Genomic DNA, 19,098 nt, shown 5'->3' with positions numbered 1-19,098 from the left:
AATCCATTCATCTGTTGAAGGGCATCTCGGCTCCTTCCACAATTTAGCTATTGTGGACAATGCTGCTATGAACATTGGGGTGCATATGGCCCTTCTCTTCACTACGTCTGTATCTTTGGGGTAAATACCCAGTAGTGCAATTGCTGGATCATAGGGTGGCTCCATTTTTAACTTTTTGAGGGACCTCCACACTGTTTTCCAAAGAGGCTGTACCAACTTGCATTTCCACCAACAGTGTAAGAGGGTTACCCTCTTTCCACATCCTCTCCAACATTTGTTGTTTCCTGCCTTGTCAATTTTTGCCATTCTAACTGGCGTAAGGTGGTATCTCAGTGTGGTTTTGATTTGAATTTCCCTGATGGCCAATGATGTTGAACATTTTTTCATGTGTCTCTTAGCCATTTGTATGTCTTCATTGGACAAGTGACTGTTCATATCTTCTGCCCATTTTTTTATTTGATTATTTGTTTCCCATGTATTGAGTTTGAGAAGTTCTTTGTAGATCTTGGATACTAATCTTTTATCTGTAGTGTCATTTGCAAATATCTTCTCCCATTTCTTGGGCTGCTTCTTAGTTTTTTTGATGCAGCACGTCTTATAAAAATGTCGTCAAATTTGAGTTTTTCACTTGGTGCATGGCTCAATAATACTTAGAATTTTAAAACTGAGTGAAAAAGACAGTAGTAGTTGACTATTAAAAATATTCTATTTTTAAAATGCTCTGTGTTTCCAGTTTTCTTTCATCTTTTACTGGTATACTTTTACATTTTCTTGAGGCTTTTTGCCATTGTCATGTGGGATAGTCTTTTCTTTAGTTTATTCCAGGTGTTAGAATAGAATGGTCTTTGGGACTGAAAGGAATTGTTCACAATAATTTGGCTTTTATTTATCAAGAAATTGAGGACCAAAGAGAACAAATGATAAGCTTACTGTGGTCATACAGTTTGATGGTATTATTGCTTTCTTTTTTTTTTTTTAAAGATTTTATTTATTTATTCGACAGAGATAGAGACAGCCAGCGAGAGAGGGAACACAAGCAGGGGGAGTGGGAGAGGAAGAAGCAGGCTTATAACGGAGGAGCCTGATGTGGGGCTCGATCCCATAACGCTGGGATCACACCCTGAGACGAAGGCAGATGCTTAAGCGCTGTGCCACCCAGGCACCCCAGTATTATTGCTTTCTTATTTCAATTTAATATGCTTTTGTTAATCAGAAAATTACATATCACCTGGCTCTGCTTTCATATGTTAAGTAATTCTAGAACCTTAATTGGAGTAGAACCCCTCTATTTGGGCCGAGATAAAAAGCAAGAGAGTTAAGTAGAAACTTGTAATGCCTCTTAAAACTTCTGCTTAGGAGCACCTGTGTGGTTTAGTTGTTTAAGTGTCTGCTTTCCACTCAGGTCATGATCCCACGGTCCTGGGATCAAGTCCCACTTCGGGCTCCCTACTCAGCAGGGGGTCTGCTTCTCCCCCGCCTCCCTGGCTCCTGCTGTCTCTCTTGCTCACTCTCTCAAATAAATAAATAAAATCTTTAAAAATAAATAAATAAAAAATAACACTTCTGCTTTGTTGTAGTATATGTTGCTTCCATCCATATTCCACTTGCCAGAGCACATTATCTGGCCAAACACAGATGAGGTAGGAATATTATTCTCCCACAAGAGACACAGCAAGTCCATGTCCGTTGGTGGGAATGTATAATCCATTTAGATGGAAAGGAGAGATGAGTAACTGTGAACACCTTAAGGTTCTGGTGGTCGGCATGACCTTTGAGGATTTTAAGAAAACATCAAAGGCAAAAAAAATAAGTAAATAAAGGTAAAGTTTTTCTATTTTGGCATATATTTTCCATGTTTTATCTCTATGATTGGTCAATGTGAGGTTATAAGATATATTTTGATATGGTTTTAGTTTTTTCTAATTGCTTTAAAAACCATTAATAATAAGCACGTTGATGTTAAATTAATTTCATATTCAAACCAATTATGTTATACACAACTAATGAATCATTGAATGCTACCTCAAAAACTAATGATGTACTATATGGTGGCTAACTGAACATAATAAAAAAAAATCAATTATAAACAGATCTGAATTCCCAAATTTTTATCTTAGATTATTTGCAGATGGGTTTCCACCTGTTAACTATTAGAAAGTTTTGAATATTTAAGTTACTTTTTTTTTTAAGATTTTATTTATTTATTTGACAGAGAGATAGCCAGCGAGAGAGGGAACACAAGCAGGGGGAGTGGGAGAGGAAGAAGCAGGCTCCCAGCGGAGGAGCCTGATGTGGGGCTCGATCCCATAACGCCGGGATCACGCCCTGAGCCGAAGGCAGACGCTTAACCGCTGTGCCACCCAGGCGCCCCTGAATATTTAAGTTTCTTTTGTACCTTCATTATATACTTAGTAGTATAATTAAAATTGAATTTGAACAACATGCCTACATTTGATAGTTCTTTAGTTTAAAGGAAAAAATTAAAGTGCAAATATGGTTTGTCAGATGATTTTTAAGAATTTATCTTAGTCCTGAGCTTTTGCCTTTTTTTATCGCGCACCATATACACTAAAGAATGCATAAAGCATATGCAGTTTAAAAAGGTTATTTAGCAAATATCCATGTTATTTCCATACTACTTAGAAAATAGAACATTCCTAAATCCTTAGAAGATTGTAGTCTGCTCTCCCCCTGTTGTATCCCTTTGCTTCTTAAAGGTCACATAGTCTTCATTTTAATTTCAGACAATTTTTGGAGAACTCCTGTCTTTGGAAGACAACAGTGATGTCATGGGGTTGGCTGTGTTTATTCTGAATCGTTTACTTTGGAATCCTGATATAGCCGCTGAGTATAGACACCCCACTGTTCCTCATCTGTATAGAGATGGTGAGTAGTTCTGCCTCCACTGCATTCTTTCCACGCTATGCATAAACAGCTTTTTCTTATTCTTTCTGGTCTCTGTTTAAATTTTACCTTCTTACAGATGCCAGTATAAATAGTTCCTCTCTCCACTATCCCCCCTTTACACCTATCATTCCCCATCACTTCCTCCATCACTGTAGTTATTTTTACCTTTTTGATGTCTCTACCCACCCTCTCCTCACAAGTTGGCTGTACGCCCTCTGGAGATCATATTTGTTTTAGCTTGTTGCTGTAAACGTGGCGTCTAGGACGCCACCTGCATGGAGTAGGTGCTCATTAAATATTTGTTGCATGAGGCAGACTGAATCACTTGTTGTCTCTGTGCCTCTGCTTCCTCCTCCATAAGCTGGAAATATTAGAAACATAGAGTTTTATGGGTATTGCATGAATTCATACATTTAAGCACTAAGAAAGAAATAGTGTTCTATTTGGGCTTACTATTACTTTTCTTTGTTAGTAAGTTATCATATTTTAAGGTGAAACTTGTCTTTCACAGATTAACTTGCTATGCTTTTTGTACTTTTACTTAAGGTCATGAAGAAGCTTTGTCTAAGTTTACATTGAAAAAGTTATTGCTGTTGGTTTGTTTCCTTGATTATGCCAAAATATCCAAACTTATTGATCATGACCCTTGTCTCTTCTGTAAAGATGCTGAATTCAAGGTATATTTTTCATTTTCTCTTTTGTATTTCATATTTAAGACTTTTACTTGTTTTTATTGTATATTTTCTCTTTAAAAACTTCTAAGTTTCCCAAAGAAGAGTACTCTGGAGTGGAATAGGGTAGGGATATCTATCTAGTCCATCTTATTAGTAGTTCTAACCCTGCCTAACTTACTGGTTGACCTTTCACCGGCAAACAACACTATTAAGTTTTGTTGATTTGAGAATTCTGAGGAATTAACTCAGGGGGGAGATTTCTTTCCTAATTTAGCATATTATTAAATGAATACTAATTTTTGGAGTCTGTTTTTAATTATGAGCAATTTTTTAAAAGACCTTAAATTGGAAATAACTGTACATTATTACCATAAAACTGACTTTTTTATGCTACTAGTAATTTTACTTCATTTCAATATCCTCAGAATAAGAATTTGTTGCTATTGTAAACAAAATTATAATCTTGGGATTTAATATGTGCAACTTGTTTCTCCACAGACTAGTAAAGACATTCTTCTGGCTTTTTCACGAGACTTCCTAAGCGGTGAAGGTGACCTTTCCCGTCACCTTAGCTTATTGGGATTACCTGTTAACCATGTTCAGACACCATTTGATGAATTTGATTTTGCTGTTACAAATCTTGCTGTCGACTTGCAATGTGGAGTGCGTCTTGTGTAAGTATAAGAAATAGAATTATTTTACTTAATGGAATAGACTAAAATTTTCTGGAAAACATTTTTTTCTGTATTTACGTAGTCTTTCTTGCTCTTACTTTGTTTTAATTAATTTATTTTAGAGAGAGAGAGAGAGTTGGGGGAGGGGCTAAGGAAGAGGGAGAGAATCCTCATGCAGACTCTTTGCTGAGCACATAACCCAACATGGGGCTCAGTCCCACAACCCTGAGATCATGACCTGAGCCGAAATCAAGAGTCGGATACTTAACCAACTGAGCCACCCAGGCGCCCCTCTTTCTTGCTCTTTCATGTAATGCAATAAATTTTTTTTAGGGTAAAAAAAGATAGGGATGAGTATCTGCAACACTTTTGTAAAATGGTGTCAATTTTAGGTCCAGAAACCTTGTCTCCTATACACATTTTTTTTCAAGCCGACGGGGACGATGGTCTGTGAGTGGAAACCACTGATGCCCCAGAATAGAAGTTGGGACAAGCATGGAGCTAATTAAAATATCAAACATTTAAGTAACACGTTATGTTGGCAGGGTTTCATAAGTACTATTATTACTTGGGACCAATTCTAGTAGTATTATTAACCTTGTTTTACACAGGAGGAAAAGTAAGCTGGAGAGGCAACAGAGCATGACCAAGTTTTATACCATGGTATGGGGACATAAACTCAGGATGTCTGGCTTCAAATCATACAATATTTCTCAGTAACAAACTAGACTCCTCAAAATTGGCTTTTGTTTGAGTCCAGTGAATTACCAGTTCCTGCTTTGGTGGAGTGACCATGAGTGCAGTACTGCAGTTGGCCTCTTCAGGATATCTGCATGGGAGACATTTGTCTTGTTTCTAGGAAACTCTCCAATTTATATTACATTTGACATTTGTGAGGAAGGGATCTCTGGATCTTTATGAATCCCTAGTTCTTCAAAAACAACAAACATGTCACTTGCTTCCCTTCTAAATTAAATTTCCATCAACATTCTTTTCTGATTGTATGTTCTCACAACAAGGTAATAGTCTTTTGAACTTTACTGCAGCTGTTTTTCACTTGAGCAATTTGCATATAGGCTAGAGCATTTGCTGAAAATGTTTCACATGTTATTTTTCTATTTATTTAATTTGTTCATTTCATAAATCCAAGCTGTTATATCTGTTTTCTGGCCAATAGGAATTCACGTTTTTAGACTTTCTCCACTTTCCAGGAGGGACAGTGATGGGTTTTATGTTCAGTGCTATTTTCCACAATGGAAGACATTTTTAGGCTTTTACGAGAGTTACTAAGGGCTTAGTAGTGTTGGATGTTGATGCTTTTTAATTGGTTAGGAATTCTAACTAATTAAGAGACTTGATATTGCATACCAGATTTCTGCTTTTCTTCAGTGTCAGCAAAATGATCATGGATCTTCAAGGTCACTTGCATGGTTAATCCACTAATGCCATAGGTAATGGGTTGGTCTACTGTTACAGAAATACTTCATATGTCGATTGGGTGGTTACCCTAGAATGATCTTACATTACTTTCTAACCTTTAGAAATTATGGTTATATAAACAGTTCTGCCAAATTTTAGTTCTATAAACAGTTCTGCCAAATTTTAGCTATCTACAATAATACATTGGTGCTTGCTTTTTCTGTAGAAATATCGCTTATTGTCTAGTAGATAAAATACTAGTGACCTAGATGATATTAGGGGTTTGAATTTAAGTTGTAATATATATGTCTTTTTAAGTAGGCACTCAAGTATTTTTACAGTAATCTGGCATAGATATAACAGAACGGCTTTCGAATCTGATAAAACTAAGTTTTAGTTCATATTACTAACAGTGTGACTATAGGCAGTTTACTAAATTTCTCTGGGCTTTGGTTTCTTCATCTGCAAAAAAATGGGATAATAATGCCTGGTTGTGGGACTTGCTATGAGGACCAAAATAGAAAAGAAAGCACTTGCTTGATGTGTATAATACAGTAGCTCCTCCATAAATATACTTTCTCCCTTCCTTTCCCCTTCTTTTTTACTATAGAACTCTGTTATTTTGTTCATGTGTGCATTTATGTATCTCATCTTTTTTTCTTACATTCTGTTCATAGACCTCAAACCGCAGGCTTAAAATGAGAAATGACTCTTATTTGCCAATTGTGGAACAACAGTTTTCAGTTAGTTTTTTGGTATCTTTCTCACCTAAAATTCTTTAAATTAGGGGGATTTATGTGGGTGATAACTGTATTTAAATAAAGTTCATCTTGCATTTTTTGTTTATTTTTTGAAGCTTTTTTTTTCTATTTTGATATGTTAGTCACCATACAGTACATGATTAGTTTTTGATGTAGTGTTCCATGATTCATTGTTTGTGTATAACACCCAGTGCTCCATGTAATACATGCCCTCCTTAATACCCATCACTGGGCTAGCCCATCTCCCCTCCAACCTCCCCTCTAAAACCCTCAGTTTGTTTGTTTTTCAAAGGAAAGTTAAGTTTATTTCTTCACATGATAAGAACAATCATACATTGACAGATTCTTAGTGTCTCAGTGTGGGAGGGTAAAGGCAGGATATTTATGATATTTTTGGGTCTGGTTTGAGCCCCACCTTTTGATGCAAGGAGATTTTCATATATTTTTATATGACAGTGTCATCTGAAAATTCCTTTGTTGTTAGGCGAATCATGGAACTTCTCACACGGGACTGGAATCTCTCAACAAAACTCAGGATGCCAGCAATAAGTCGTCTTCAGAAGATGCACAATGTTGACATTGTTCTTCAAATTCTTAGATCACGAGGAATTCAATTAAATGATGAGCATGGTAAAAATTGAGTAAAGATAAAAATTTATTCTCACCAAAAATTGATATTTACGTGTATTGTGCTAACAGACTGTCTTTTCATTTACAGGAAATACAATCCTATCTAAGGATATTGTGGATAGGCACAGAGAAAAAACTCTTGCATTACTTTGGAAAATAGCATTTGCTTTTCAGGTATTGTACATTTGGTAAATTTTACACTTTTTACCAATTTTTAGCATTGATTTATATAAGCTTTTTTCATCAAATAGACTAAGAATAACTTACTTACTGGAGTTTTATTCTGTCCCAGGAACTGGGATAATTCCTTTATATATACTCCAATTTAATCCTCACAACACCCCTGTAAGGTAGGTGTTATCACTGCTTCATAGGTAAGGAAACTGAAGCTAGAAGTTATAGCATTGATAGGAAGCAGCGATGAGATTAGAACCCAGGCTTGTGTGACCCCGAATCTTACACATGACACACTATCCTCTGCATGAACTACGTTTGCCTTAAAAAAAAAGAAGAAGAAAACAACGACTAACTTCTACGGGTTAAAAATGATATCTGAAAAACATAAAGAAATGTATCCTTTTGTGTGTGTGTTTCAGGTGGATATTTCTCTTAATTCAGATCAGTTAAAAGAAGAAATTGACTTTTTAAAACACACACAGAGTATGAAGAAAACAATGTCTGCACAATCATGCCGTTCTGATGCTATTATCAGTAAGAAAAAAGACAAAAGAAATAGTGGTTCCTTTGAACAATATAGTGAAAGCATAAAGCTGTTGATGGAGTGGGTAAATGCTGTTTGTGCTTTCTATAATAAAAAGGTAAGTTTCTTTTTTTTTTTTTTAGCTCACTATCTTTAAGTACATTTTGGTTAAAGTCAAACTTTATTCATAAAATAAAATATTTTATTGCATTTCTTTAATAATGTAGTTTATATATAAGCAAACTTTTCCTCAAATAAGTGAGGGTGTTTTCACATACTGTATTTAATCTAATATGTCACCAATTGTATAATGCACAATTTTGTATGTATTACTAAGAAAAAATGCCCTAGTCAGGAGTCTCAGTAGGAGACATTTGTACAGAACTGGGGCACCTAAGGATCACACACTTATTTTAAAGGTAAATGCAAATAAACCCACTATGCAGAAGGGGACAAGAGAGAACCTGACCAGTGGGTACAAGGAGGAGGAAAAAAATCTAAGTTGACTGTTCTGTAATCATTTGTTAGATTTATAATGTATTTCTGTATGAAGTGTAACTTTAAATGTAAATATGTGAAAATAAATAAGATATCTGATAGAGAATAACTTCTTGAAGCCAGAAAAATGATAGAGTACATGTTATTAAATATAGTGAACTGTTAACACCTTGAACAATATGGTTAGTGGAAAATTTGTCAGGTATATGGATCATCTTCTACATTTTAACTAAATACTAGAGAGCTACTGAAGGCTCTAGGGGAGATGTGTTCCGTACCTTTCTCTTAACTTCTGGTGTTTCTGGCAATCCTTGGCATTCTTTGGCTTGTAGATACCTTACTCCAATCTCTGCCTCTGTCTTCACATCTTCCTGTGTGTTTGTCTTTGTGTCTCTCTCCATATAAGAATACCAGACAGTGGATTAAGAATCTACCCTACTCCACTATGAAAATTAAACCTGCAATGGCTTTATATCCAAATAATGTGATATTTTGAGGCTCTAGGAAGGACATGAATTTTTTGAGGGAAAGCACAATAATCAAATTCTATTTTTGAAAGAGTATTTTATATTTGAGAATTTGGCTATAAATATGGTATTGTCCTAGGTGCTATTAGCCATTAATGTGATTTTCATAGCTATTAAAAGGAAATATGGAATACAAAACCATTTATATCTATATTACTGTCTAAATACAGTTGATCATTTTTCTGCTATTTCCAATCAGGTGGAGAATTTTACAGTGTCTTTCTCAGATGGCCGTGTATTATGTTACCTAATCCATCACTACCATCCTTACTATGTGCCTTTTGATGCTATATGTCAGCGTACTACTCAAACTGTAGAATGCACACAGACTGGTTCGGTGGTGTTGAATTCATCATCTGACTCTGATGGAAGTTCTCTGGATTTGTCTCTCAAAGCATTTGATCATGGTTAGTCCCTTTTGGCCGATTAACTTTTCAAGTTTTTTCTTTGTCACATCACATTTTTGAATGGAGCTGTCTAATCTCTTTTTTTATTTGCATAGTAGAAAACACTTCAGAACTATACAAAGAACTTCTAGAAAATGAAAAGAAAAATTTTCAGTTGGTTAGGTCTGCCATTAGAGACCTTGGTGGAATACCTGCTATGATTAATCATTCAGATATGTCCAATACAATTCCTGACGAAAAGGTAAGAGTTTCTTGACTAATTACCAGAGTCTCAGAAGGGGACAGTAAGATGCGTATTCTCTGTCAAACTTATGTTTTCCTCTCTTCTGTTTTCTCTTAGGTGGTTATCACTTATTTGTCATTTCTCTGTGCAAGGCTTTTGGATCTTTGTAAAGAAGCAAGAGCTGCTAGACTTATACAAACAACTTGGAGAAAATACAAACTAAAAACAGATCTAAAACGCCATCAGGTACTGCCCCCAAATGAAAACACTACAATGTGAATTGCACTTCACAAAATACCAGTTGATTGATTCTTGATATGATTTTTACATTTTACTGATGTATGAAGTCATCAACATAGTTTTAATAATTGTGTGTATTTTGAGTTAGAGGTGGGTATTTCTCCCTAACTCTGATGTTTCCTTCACTGGATGTGTCTTCCAACCACTGTTCCCTCGCTTGCTCTAGGGGAAGTAGTATAACTTACCCCTTTTGTAAATTTGTAAAAGTCAACTAAGGATATCTGACTCAGCTCTTTTCTTCTTTGTGGAATCTAACCTGTCTCTGGGAGCAGTTTTCCATGAATTTTTCATGTGGTGTTCTGGGAGGCTTGATCTTGGTGCTGGAGTACTCCTTGGGTCTGGGTGTCAGTGTCTGATTTTGCAGTTCAGTTAGCCAGCTCATTTTGTCTGTCATGAAACTGGCTTCCAGTGTATCCTTTATTAGTTTAAAAGTGGAATTTGCTTCCTGTTGTTTTATTTCTCAAAATGTTCGGGACCTGGGCACAAGGATTGTGATATTTATTGTTTCCCTTTGTGACCCCAATAGTACAAAATTTTATGTTTAATGTAAGCATTTTTTTGAATTCTGAGAAAAATGTAATTTTTAATCATCTGTGAAATGGTCTCCTTGATCAAGTTGAACAAACTATTTTAATCCTTTTTCTCCCTACCCCTTCCACTAATGATTCTATATTCATTTATTTGGAAAATCAAACAAAATAAGCACCCATGCTTGATAAATTTATCAGATATTTCAGAAATACTTTCCACCTCATACTGCTTCTCAATTTCGAGTTACTATGCATTTGTGGTAAAGTTCTTAATAACTCTATAAAACAGCTGCATTTTGGCAACTCTTTTTTTTTTTTTAAAGATTTTTTTTTTATTTATTTATAAGACAGAGATAGAGACAGCCAGCGAGAGAGGGAACACAAGCAGGGGGAGTGGGAGAGGAAGAAGCAGGCTCATAGCAGAGGAGCCTGACGTGGGGCTCGATCCCATAACGCCGGGATCACGCCCTGAGCCGAAGGCAGACGCTTAACCGCTCTGCCACCCAGGCGCCCCCATTTTGGCAACTCTTAAACATACCATGTGTTTTGTCATAGTTTATCACACCTGGAAATAAAACTAATTGAAATAATTTGCTTTTACCCCACTCAAACTCTTGATAGTAACTTTTGGGAAATAGGCAGTGGCTTATACTCACAAATGGTCTTTTCTGCTACCATATTATTCTTTGTGCCTTCTTTGCCCCTTATGTTCTCAGAATCTGCCTTTTTGCCCACATATCCCTTAGAGGATAACTTTGTACTTCTGGAAGCTTGTAGGAGAATTGCTTCAGGAGAGTCTTCAGCAAATAATCTTTCCTGGCCGGTCCTCAAATTATTTCACTAATTCTGTTTATATGAGAGATTAAGTGAGAGATTTAAAATCCCATGAAACAGATATTTATCAGAATTGAGGGGGGTTGGTAAATGAAATCTGCTTTATTTTCTGCTCAAGATGATCTTATACTGATAAGATATAAACTAGAAAGATTTCTTATTAGCTCTTTGCTGGTGAGATCCCTTTCCCTGATTTGGGAAGTACAAATTTTTCCCGATCTAGGTAGTAGAAATTTCCCTGTTTTTTGAAGACCACTGTTTCTCTTCTTTCTCCAGGTGACCATGCTCCCTCTCATACTATTCCACTAACATCCAATTATGTCTTTTCATTTGCTGTTTGTAATGTTAAGCAGTAGGTTCCTTGTATATTCTCATAGAAATATTATAAGCTAATAAAAATATATTACCTTGAGATAGCTAATTTTTCAGGTGTTATATTTTACTTCCGTGTCATTGTTATAATTCATATAAACTATCCGTTGAGAATAGACAGGCTCGATTCTTGTAGTGACAAGTGAAAATTGACTAATGGCCCAATTACCTAAAGAGTGAAGCAGGATTATCCAATCCCTGACACATTTTACCTTTTAGTTCTTCCTGTCAAAAAGTGGGCATAAACTGTAAAGCAAAGTAAATCCCTGTATTTGGCCCATGTGCAAGGTAAAATAAAACAAGCTTGTAACAGGTTGGCTTAGCAACAGTATAGGATTAAAAATGATGACGTGCAGTTTAATTTAGAGAAGAAACAGTGACTTCCAGCATTGGAATTTTTACCATCAGTTTATGTACGTTTTCAAGCAGTTGCTAGTTTTTGTAGTACATTTGCCTTTTTGGATTTGTTTTCCATCTGTGGCTTCCCTAAGGTCACATAAAATTGTTCCATTTTAGTATACTTGAGATTGAGATGGTCTACAAGCGGGTACGTGTCAACTTACCTTAGCCTTACTGTATCTAGGAGTGCCCCTTGCCCTTAGAACTTTTTACTCTGTTTTTTTAAGCTAATAGGAAATGCTTTCTTTTTTTTTTTTTACCCAGTTTTTGTTTAATTGTGGTAAAGAACACATATCATAAAATTTACCATCTTAACTCTTTTTAAGTGTACTGTTCAGTAGTGTTAAGTATATTTACATCACTATGAAACAAATCTTCAGAAATTTTTTAACTTGCAAAACTGAAATTGTGCTTCCTAATAAGTCCTCATTTCACCCTCCCCCTAGCCCTGGTAACCACCATTCTACTTTCTATTTCTATAAATTTGACCATTTTAAATACCTCATATAAGTGAAATCATGCAATATTTGTCCTTTTGTGACTGGATTATTTCAGTTAGCATATGTACTCAGGGTTCATCCATGTTGTAGCATGTGGAAGAATTTCCTTCATGTTTAAGTCTGCATAGTATTCTGTTGTATGTATACAGCACATTTAGTTTATCCATTCATCTTGTTGGCATTTAGGTTGTCCCCACCTATGGGTAGGTTCTTGTGAATAATGCTGCTATGAATACGGTGTATCTCTTTGAGACCGTGCTTTCAGTTCATTTGAATATATATCCAGAAGTGGGATTGCTGGATCATACACGGTAGTTTCATTTTTTAATTTTTTTGAGGAACTGCCATACTATTTTCCATATTGGTCATTGTGCGTCGCATTTTACAATCCCACCAGTAGTGCACAAGGATTCCAACTTTTCCACATCCCTGCCAATACTTGTTAATAGGGTGGAGGTATCTCATTGTGGTTTTGATTTCTATTTCTCTGACAATTAGTGGTGTTGAGCATCTTTTCATTTGTGTGTTAGCCATTTGTATGTCATCTTTGGAGAAATGTCTATTCCTTTGTTCATTTTTAGTTCAGGTTATTTAATTTTTTTTATTGTTGAGTTGTAGGTGTTCTTTATATATTCTAGATACAAGTCCCTTATTAGATATATGATTTGCAATTTTTTTTTCTCATTCTGTAGCTTAAGTTTTCACTTTGTTAATTGTGTCCTTTGCTGAACAAATTTTTTTTAAGTTTTTGATGTAATCCCATTTGTCTATTTGCTTTTGTTGCTCGTGCTTTTGGTGTCAAGCAATAGAACATTGCTAAATATGAAATTTTTCTCTATGTTTTCTGTAAGTAGTTTTATAGTTTTGTGTCTTACATTTAGTACTTTAATCCATTTGAAGTTAATTTATGTATATGGTATAAGAGAAGGGTCCATCTTCTTTCTTTTGTATGTGATTATTTAGTTTTTCCAGCAGCATTTGTTATGGAGACTGTTCTTTTCCCATTGATCGCTCTTGGCACCCTTGTCAAAGATCATTTATCCGTGTATATGACGGTGTATTTCTGGGTTCTCTATTCTATGCCATTGGTCTCTATGCCTGTCTTTATGTTAGTACCACACTGCTTGATTATTGTAGCTTTGAAATATATTTTGAAATTGTGGACGGGAGGGGGGATGCTTTTAATTTGGATATCTGTAGTCTTAAAGGCCATATGCTTTACGGGGGCACTGACAGTGATGTTAGATGGCTTAATCAATTTGTTGGACATAATTCTTCAGCCCAATTTTAGAATTGTCTAGTCTTTTTTCACTTAGAAGTGATCTAATACATGACTCGCACCATTTCTTAGCATTTGTTTCAATCTATTAACTACATTTTTCCTTTCTTAGAGTGGCTATTTGATCCCTTCCATAGTTGAATGTGTTCTCATACTGTGCAGTTTCCACCCATAGATACCAACACCTGATTATAATTAATAATTAGAATCTAATGTCTGTGTAGAGCCCATCCTTGCATGGTGAGCTGTCCCAGATAGCTACATAAAGTGTTATCAGACATGCTATAAATTGTTCTTTCTACCAGGGGGAGTAACTTATATTCTAGTTTCCAATTCAGGTAACTGAAATGATAAATCTGGCCTTGGAGAGTGTGGCAAAGTGATTACCTAGTTCAAATACTGGTTATCCTACCAGTGGACTGACAGTCTACTTGACTTCTCTGTCTCAGTTTCCCTCTAGTCATAAGAGTGGTACCTGTTCATGTGTTCTTATGGTTGTGTGAGATTTAGGTTGAGCGTTCATGAAGAGTTTAGAATGGTGCCTGAAACCTAGTAAGTATTTGACCTATGTTGTTTTTGCTAGTAATTCATTATTAGAAGTAACAGAAATAGAGAGATGTATGGTACCAGCCTGTAGTACTCTCAGGGCAGGTAGCTCCTCTTTGGCCACTTACGTTGAGCAGTCCTGCTACCACTTCTCATAACCCGATATTCTGTCATCTTAATTGTCTATCCCTTAAAGCCATAATGTATTCTGTGCTAAAAGATCTTTTACAGCTTCTCCCTTTTTAATTCCTTTGTTCAAGTTGTTACAAAGCAATACTACCTTATATTGTAAGACATTTTGTTTATTTTAGGGTCTCCTTTTTTCTTTTCTGTTTCCCCATATGGTCCATTGCTTTTTTCAAAATTAAGCATGAATTCTCTGGGCCATAATCTGAGAAACATACCACATTTAAATTGCCCTTATATTGATTTTTGAGGATCTGTGATATATCAAATATGTCTGTGATCTTTATTTTAGGATTATATGCCTAGGAGTTTTTCTTCCATCATATAAATATATTGCATGTCCATCTATCAGACCTTTCAACATTCCTAGAAGTATCTATACTCCAAAAATGAGCATATTTTAAGTCTGGGGGATGTTTTATTTTCAGGATCAATTTGATTAATATTTAATAGATGATTTTCTAACTAACTTAAGTAATTAAGCTTTTGACTCATATTTTTCTTTTCTTTTTTTTTTTTTTAGGAGCGAGACAAAGCTGCAAGAATTATTCAGTCAGCTATGATCCATTTCCTAACTAAACAACGATTGAAAAAGGAGATTAATGCAGCATTGACCATTCAGAAATATTGGCGAAGACTCTTAGCAGAGAGAAAATTATTAATGTTAAAAAAGGAAAAACTAGAAAAAGTTCAAAATGAATCAGCATCAGTTATTCAGGTATAATATCCTGGTATTTTGAATTTAAAAAGTTTTAATGACATTTTTAAGGAAGAAAGTAAAATGTGATAAAGTTTTCAATTATATTTTAAGCTCTCAAATTTTTCTGGTACTTGAACAAATATTTAACACCTCCCAGACTCTTTACTATATTCAGCATAAGGCTCAAACAAATTGAAATGCCTCCTTTTCTCTGAACTCTTAATTCTTTACCTCTTCTGTCCTCTTTGCTTTACATTAGAGGTTTACAGTCTTATGTTCCGTGGGACATGCTGACATACTGCACCATTTTACTTTGTATATCCACAGACTCAACCAAGCTCTTTGTTTAATCTCTGCTATGGGTCCTGGGCCTTTTACATGAAGTTTGCTGATCACTAGTTTGGTGAATGTTCTGCATACTTAAAAAGAATGTGTATTCTGTTGTTGTTGGGTGAAGTGTTCTGTAAATGTTAGATCTATTTGGTTGATGATGTTTAGTTCTTTTATATCCTGACTGATTTTCTGTTTGCTCTCTCAGTAAAAGAATAGTGTTTAAATCTCCCAACTGTGATGGGATACGTCTTTCTCCTTTCAGTTCTTTTAGTTTTATCATCATGTATGTTGAAGCTCTGTTGTTAGGCACATGCACATTTGAAATTGTTCTGTTTTCTTGTGAGTTGGGTCTTTTATCATTATGTAATGTTCTTTTTTATCCCTCATAGTTTTCTTTGCTCTGAAGTCTACCTTGCTGGCTGTAATAGAACTACTCCAGCTTGGTTGTAGATATGACTATCATCTGCAGGGCATGTTTTTTTCTTTTCTTTTACTTGTTGATTACTTACATGATTATGTATGACATGAAGTCCAGACAGCATTTAATTTTTATGTTTTGAAAATCTTTGTCTTTTGATTGGTGGTTTAGACTATTTATATTTCAAGCATTTATTGATATATGTGATATATGTGAATGTGCATCTATCATTTTAATCGTTTCTGAATGTTTCCATTCTTTAATTCTTCCCTTTCCCCTTTCCTGGCTTTTTAATCCTTTGAACACTTGATACTATCAACACTTGTAACACTATGAAGTGTTACACTTTAGTCTATTTTCTTTCAATTTCCCTTTGTACAGGTTTTTTTGTTTTGTTTTGTTTTTTACTGTCTCTATCGTTTTGTGTTTTTTCCAGAATGTCCTGTAGTTTGAATCCATCAGTGTGTAGCCTATTTAGATTGGTTTCTCTCACTTAGCAATACGCATTTAAGTTGCTTTTATGTCTTTTTTTTGGCTTGATAACTTGTTTTTATCACTGAATAACATTCCATTGTAGGGTGTACCTCAGGATTTTTTTTATCCATTCACCTGTTGAAGGATATCTTGGTTTCTTCTCATTTTTGGCAGTTATGAATAAAGGTATTATAAATATCTGTGTACAGGTTTTTCTGTGGACCTAAGTTTTCAGCTTCTTTGGGTAGGTACCTTGGAGTGGGATTGCCTGATCATATGATAAACTAGGTTTGTGAGAAACTGTCAAACTGTCTTCCACAGTAGCTGTACCATTTTGCATTCCCACCAGCAGTGAAAGAGATTTCCTCTTGCTGTACTTCCTGGCCAGCATTTGGTGTTCAGTGTTTTAGAATTCTAATAGATGTATATTAGCATCCCATTGTTCCGGTTTTCAATTCCCTGATGCTGTATGATGTTGAGCATCTTTTCATATGCTTATTTACCATCTGCATATCTTCTTCAGTGATGTGTTTGGTTCTTTCTCCCATCTTTTTAATTCTTGTCCATTTTTTACTTCTTGTGGAGTTTTAAAGGCTCTTTGTATATTTGGATACAAATCCTGTATCAAATATGTCTTTTGCAAATATTTTCTCCTAGCCTGTGGCTTTTTGTTCTGTTAACAGTTTTTCACAGAGCAGAATTTTTTAATTTTAATGAAGCCTGACATTTTTTTCTTTAAAGGATTATACTTTGGCGTTATATGTAAAAAGCCATTGCCAAGCCCGAAGTCACTTATTTATTCTGTTATCTTCTATATGTTTTATGATTTTACATTTTAAATTTAGATCTGTGATTTATTTTAGTTAATTTTTGTGAAAGGTAAAGAGTGTTTAGATTTGTTTTGTTTTGTTTTTTTTCTTATGGTTGCCTGCCTATTCCAGCATCATTTTTTGAAAACAAACAGAATTATCCTTTGTATACTCCATTTGGTTGTTCCTTTGCCAAAGATCAATTGCCTATGTTGCATGGGTATACTTCTAGGCTCCCTATTTCATTCGAGTGATCTATTTGTCTACTAGTTTGCCAATACCACACTATCTCAATTACTATAGATTTATATTAAGGTTTGAAGGTGGATAATGTTGGTCCTCCAGCTTTCTTCCTCTTTAATAACATGTTTGCTATTCTGGGTCTTTTGCCTCTCCGCTTAACTTTAGAATCAGTTTGCTGATATCCACAGAGTAACTAGATAAGATTTGGATTGAAATTGCATTGAATTTATAGATTAAGTTGGGAAGAACCGAGAGCATTGAGTCTTCTACCAATGAACATGATATATCTCTCCATTTAATTAGATCTTCTTTGATTTCTTTCATTAGAGTTTTATAGTTTTCCTCATACAGATCCTGTGTATATTTAGATGTATTTTGAAGTGTTTCTCTTTTTTTGCTACTAATGTTAATGGTGCTATGTTCTACAAATTTGCTGTAATTGCTTATTAGTTCCAGGAGGGTTTGTTTTTTGTTTTTTGTTGTTGTTTGTTTGTTGTTTTTTTGTTTTGTTTTGTTTTGTCATTTCTTTGGATTGTCTACATAGATGATCATGTCACCTGTGGACAAAGAAAGGCTTATTATTTTTGTCTCTTGTATACCTTTTATATCCTTTTTTTATTACATTAATCAGGACTTCCAGTAGATGTTGAATAGGAGTGGTGAGGGTACATCCTTGCATTATTCCAGATTTTAAGGGAAAAGCATCTAGTTTCTCACTGTTAAGTTTGATGTTAGCTGTAGGTTTGAATAGATGTTCTTTATCATATTGAGAAAGTTCCTCTCTATTCTTAGTTTGTTGAGATATTTCTTTTTTAAATCATTTTTCTTTTTCAGCATAGATAATTTGTATTGATCTTAAAGTACATTGATTCTTTTATCATCTGTATTCTGCTATTGAGCCATTCCAATGAGGGTTTTTTTTTTATTGTGTTTTTCAGTTCTAATATTTCTATTTGGTTCCTATTTGTATCTTTGATGGTTTTACTGAGACTTTCTATTCTCCCATTAGTTTCAACTTTTGGAACATTTTTACATCTGCTGTTTTAAAGTCTTTGTCAGGTAATTCCATTGCCAATCACCTCCATTGGCATCTGTTGTCTTCCTATGCAAGTTGAAATTTTCATTGTATTTTTATGCCAAGAAATTTTTAATTACACCTTGAATATGAATGTTATATGAATGTTGATATTTTAGTTTTATGAGGTGATCTGCCTTGTTGGGTTCAGGCCACAAGTTCTTATCAGCTTTCTATGGGTATGGCTTCAACATCAGTTCCTTTTTTAAAGCATTTACAGTGATATTTGTATCAGTCCCATGTGTATATCATTGAGTGACCAGTTTGGGGTCTAGGTGGTGATGTGTTTCTTAATTCAGTACTCAAAGTCTAGTCTGCTGTCAGACCCACATGTACACAGCTTAATGGTGAACCCAAAAATTCATACGTTAAGGGATTGGTTTCCTGAGCTATCCCTTCTCTTCAGTCTCCCTAGGACTCTCCAGGTGTTTTTAGGTCTGCCCTGTTTCGTTCTGTGGCCAGAAAGCTAAACCTTTGGTTTCACTGGTATGCTGTGTTCTTCCTGTGACTACCCTAGCCGAGATCAAGCAGAGACTCGTATCTTTAGTAAGAGGAAGTACAAAATATGGCAAAGGCTTTGGAGATAGGGAGAAATGAAGAATTGGAGCTATGAAAGCACCCTACCACAGATATCTATGGTGGAGAAGAAAGAGTACCTTATTTGATGTTAAAATCTAGGC

At 35.1% G+C, this 19,098-nt stretch overlaps 1 protein-coding gene across 3 annotated transcripts in view; it reads left to right on the top strand.

Moving 5' to 3' along the window:
* ASPM (assembly factor for spindle microtubules) overlaps positions 1–19,098 on the top strand; it is a 60,927-nt gene that overhangs the window by 18,994 nt on the left and 22,835 nt on the right. For 2 of the 3 annotated variants that reach the window (XM_034666974.1, XM_034666976.1), the window contains exons 8-17: positions 2,745–2,886; positions 3,454–3,584; positions 4,080–4,255; positions 6,920–7,065; positions 7,154–7,239; positions 7,662–7,883; positions 8,990–9,197; positions 9,293–9,438; positions 9,538–9,666; positions 14,890–15,084. In XM_034666974.1, the coding sequence (XP_034522865.1) occupies positions 2,745–2,886; positions 3,454–3,584; positions 4,080–4,255; positions 6,920–7,065; positions 7,154–7,239; positions 7,662–7,883; positions 8,990–9,197; positions 9,293–9,438; positions 9,538–9,666; positions 14,890–15,084 (1,581 nt within the window). The remainder of the gene's footprint in view (positions 1–2,744; positions 2,887–3,453; positions 3,585–4,079; positions 4,256–6,919; positions 7,066–7,153; positions 7,240–7,661; positions 7,884–8,989; positions 9,198–9,292; positions 9,439–9,537; positions 9,667–14,889; positions 15,085–19,098) is intronic. The other variant, XM_034666975.1, reaches the window with a different exon arrangement.

The sequence above is a fragment of the Ailuropoda melanoleuca genome, chromosome 8 (assembly GCF_002007445.2).
Source record: "Ailuropoda melanoleuca isolate Jingjing chromosome 8, ASM200744v2, whole genome shotgun sequence".
Classification (NCBI taxonomy): domain Eukaryota; kingdom Metazoa; phylum Chordata; class Mammalia; order Carnivora; family Ursidae; genus Ailuropoda; species Ailuropoda melanoleuca.
The sequence above is the reverse complement of the archived record's forward strand: the minus strand, read 5'-3'. Positions and strand labels throughout refer to the sequence as shown.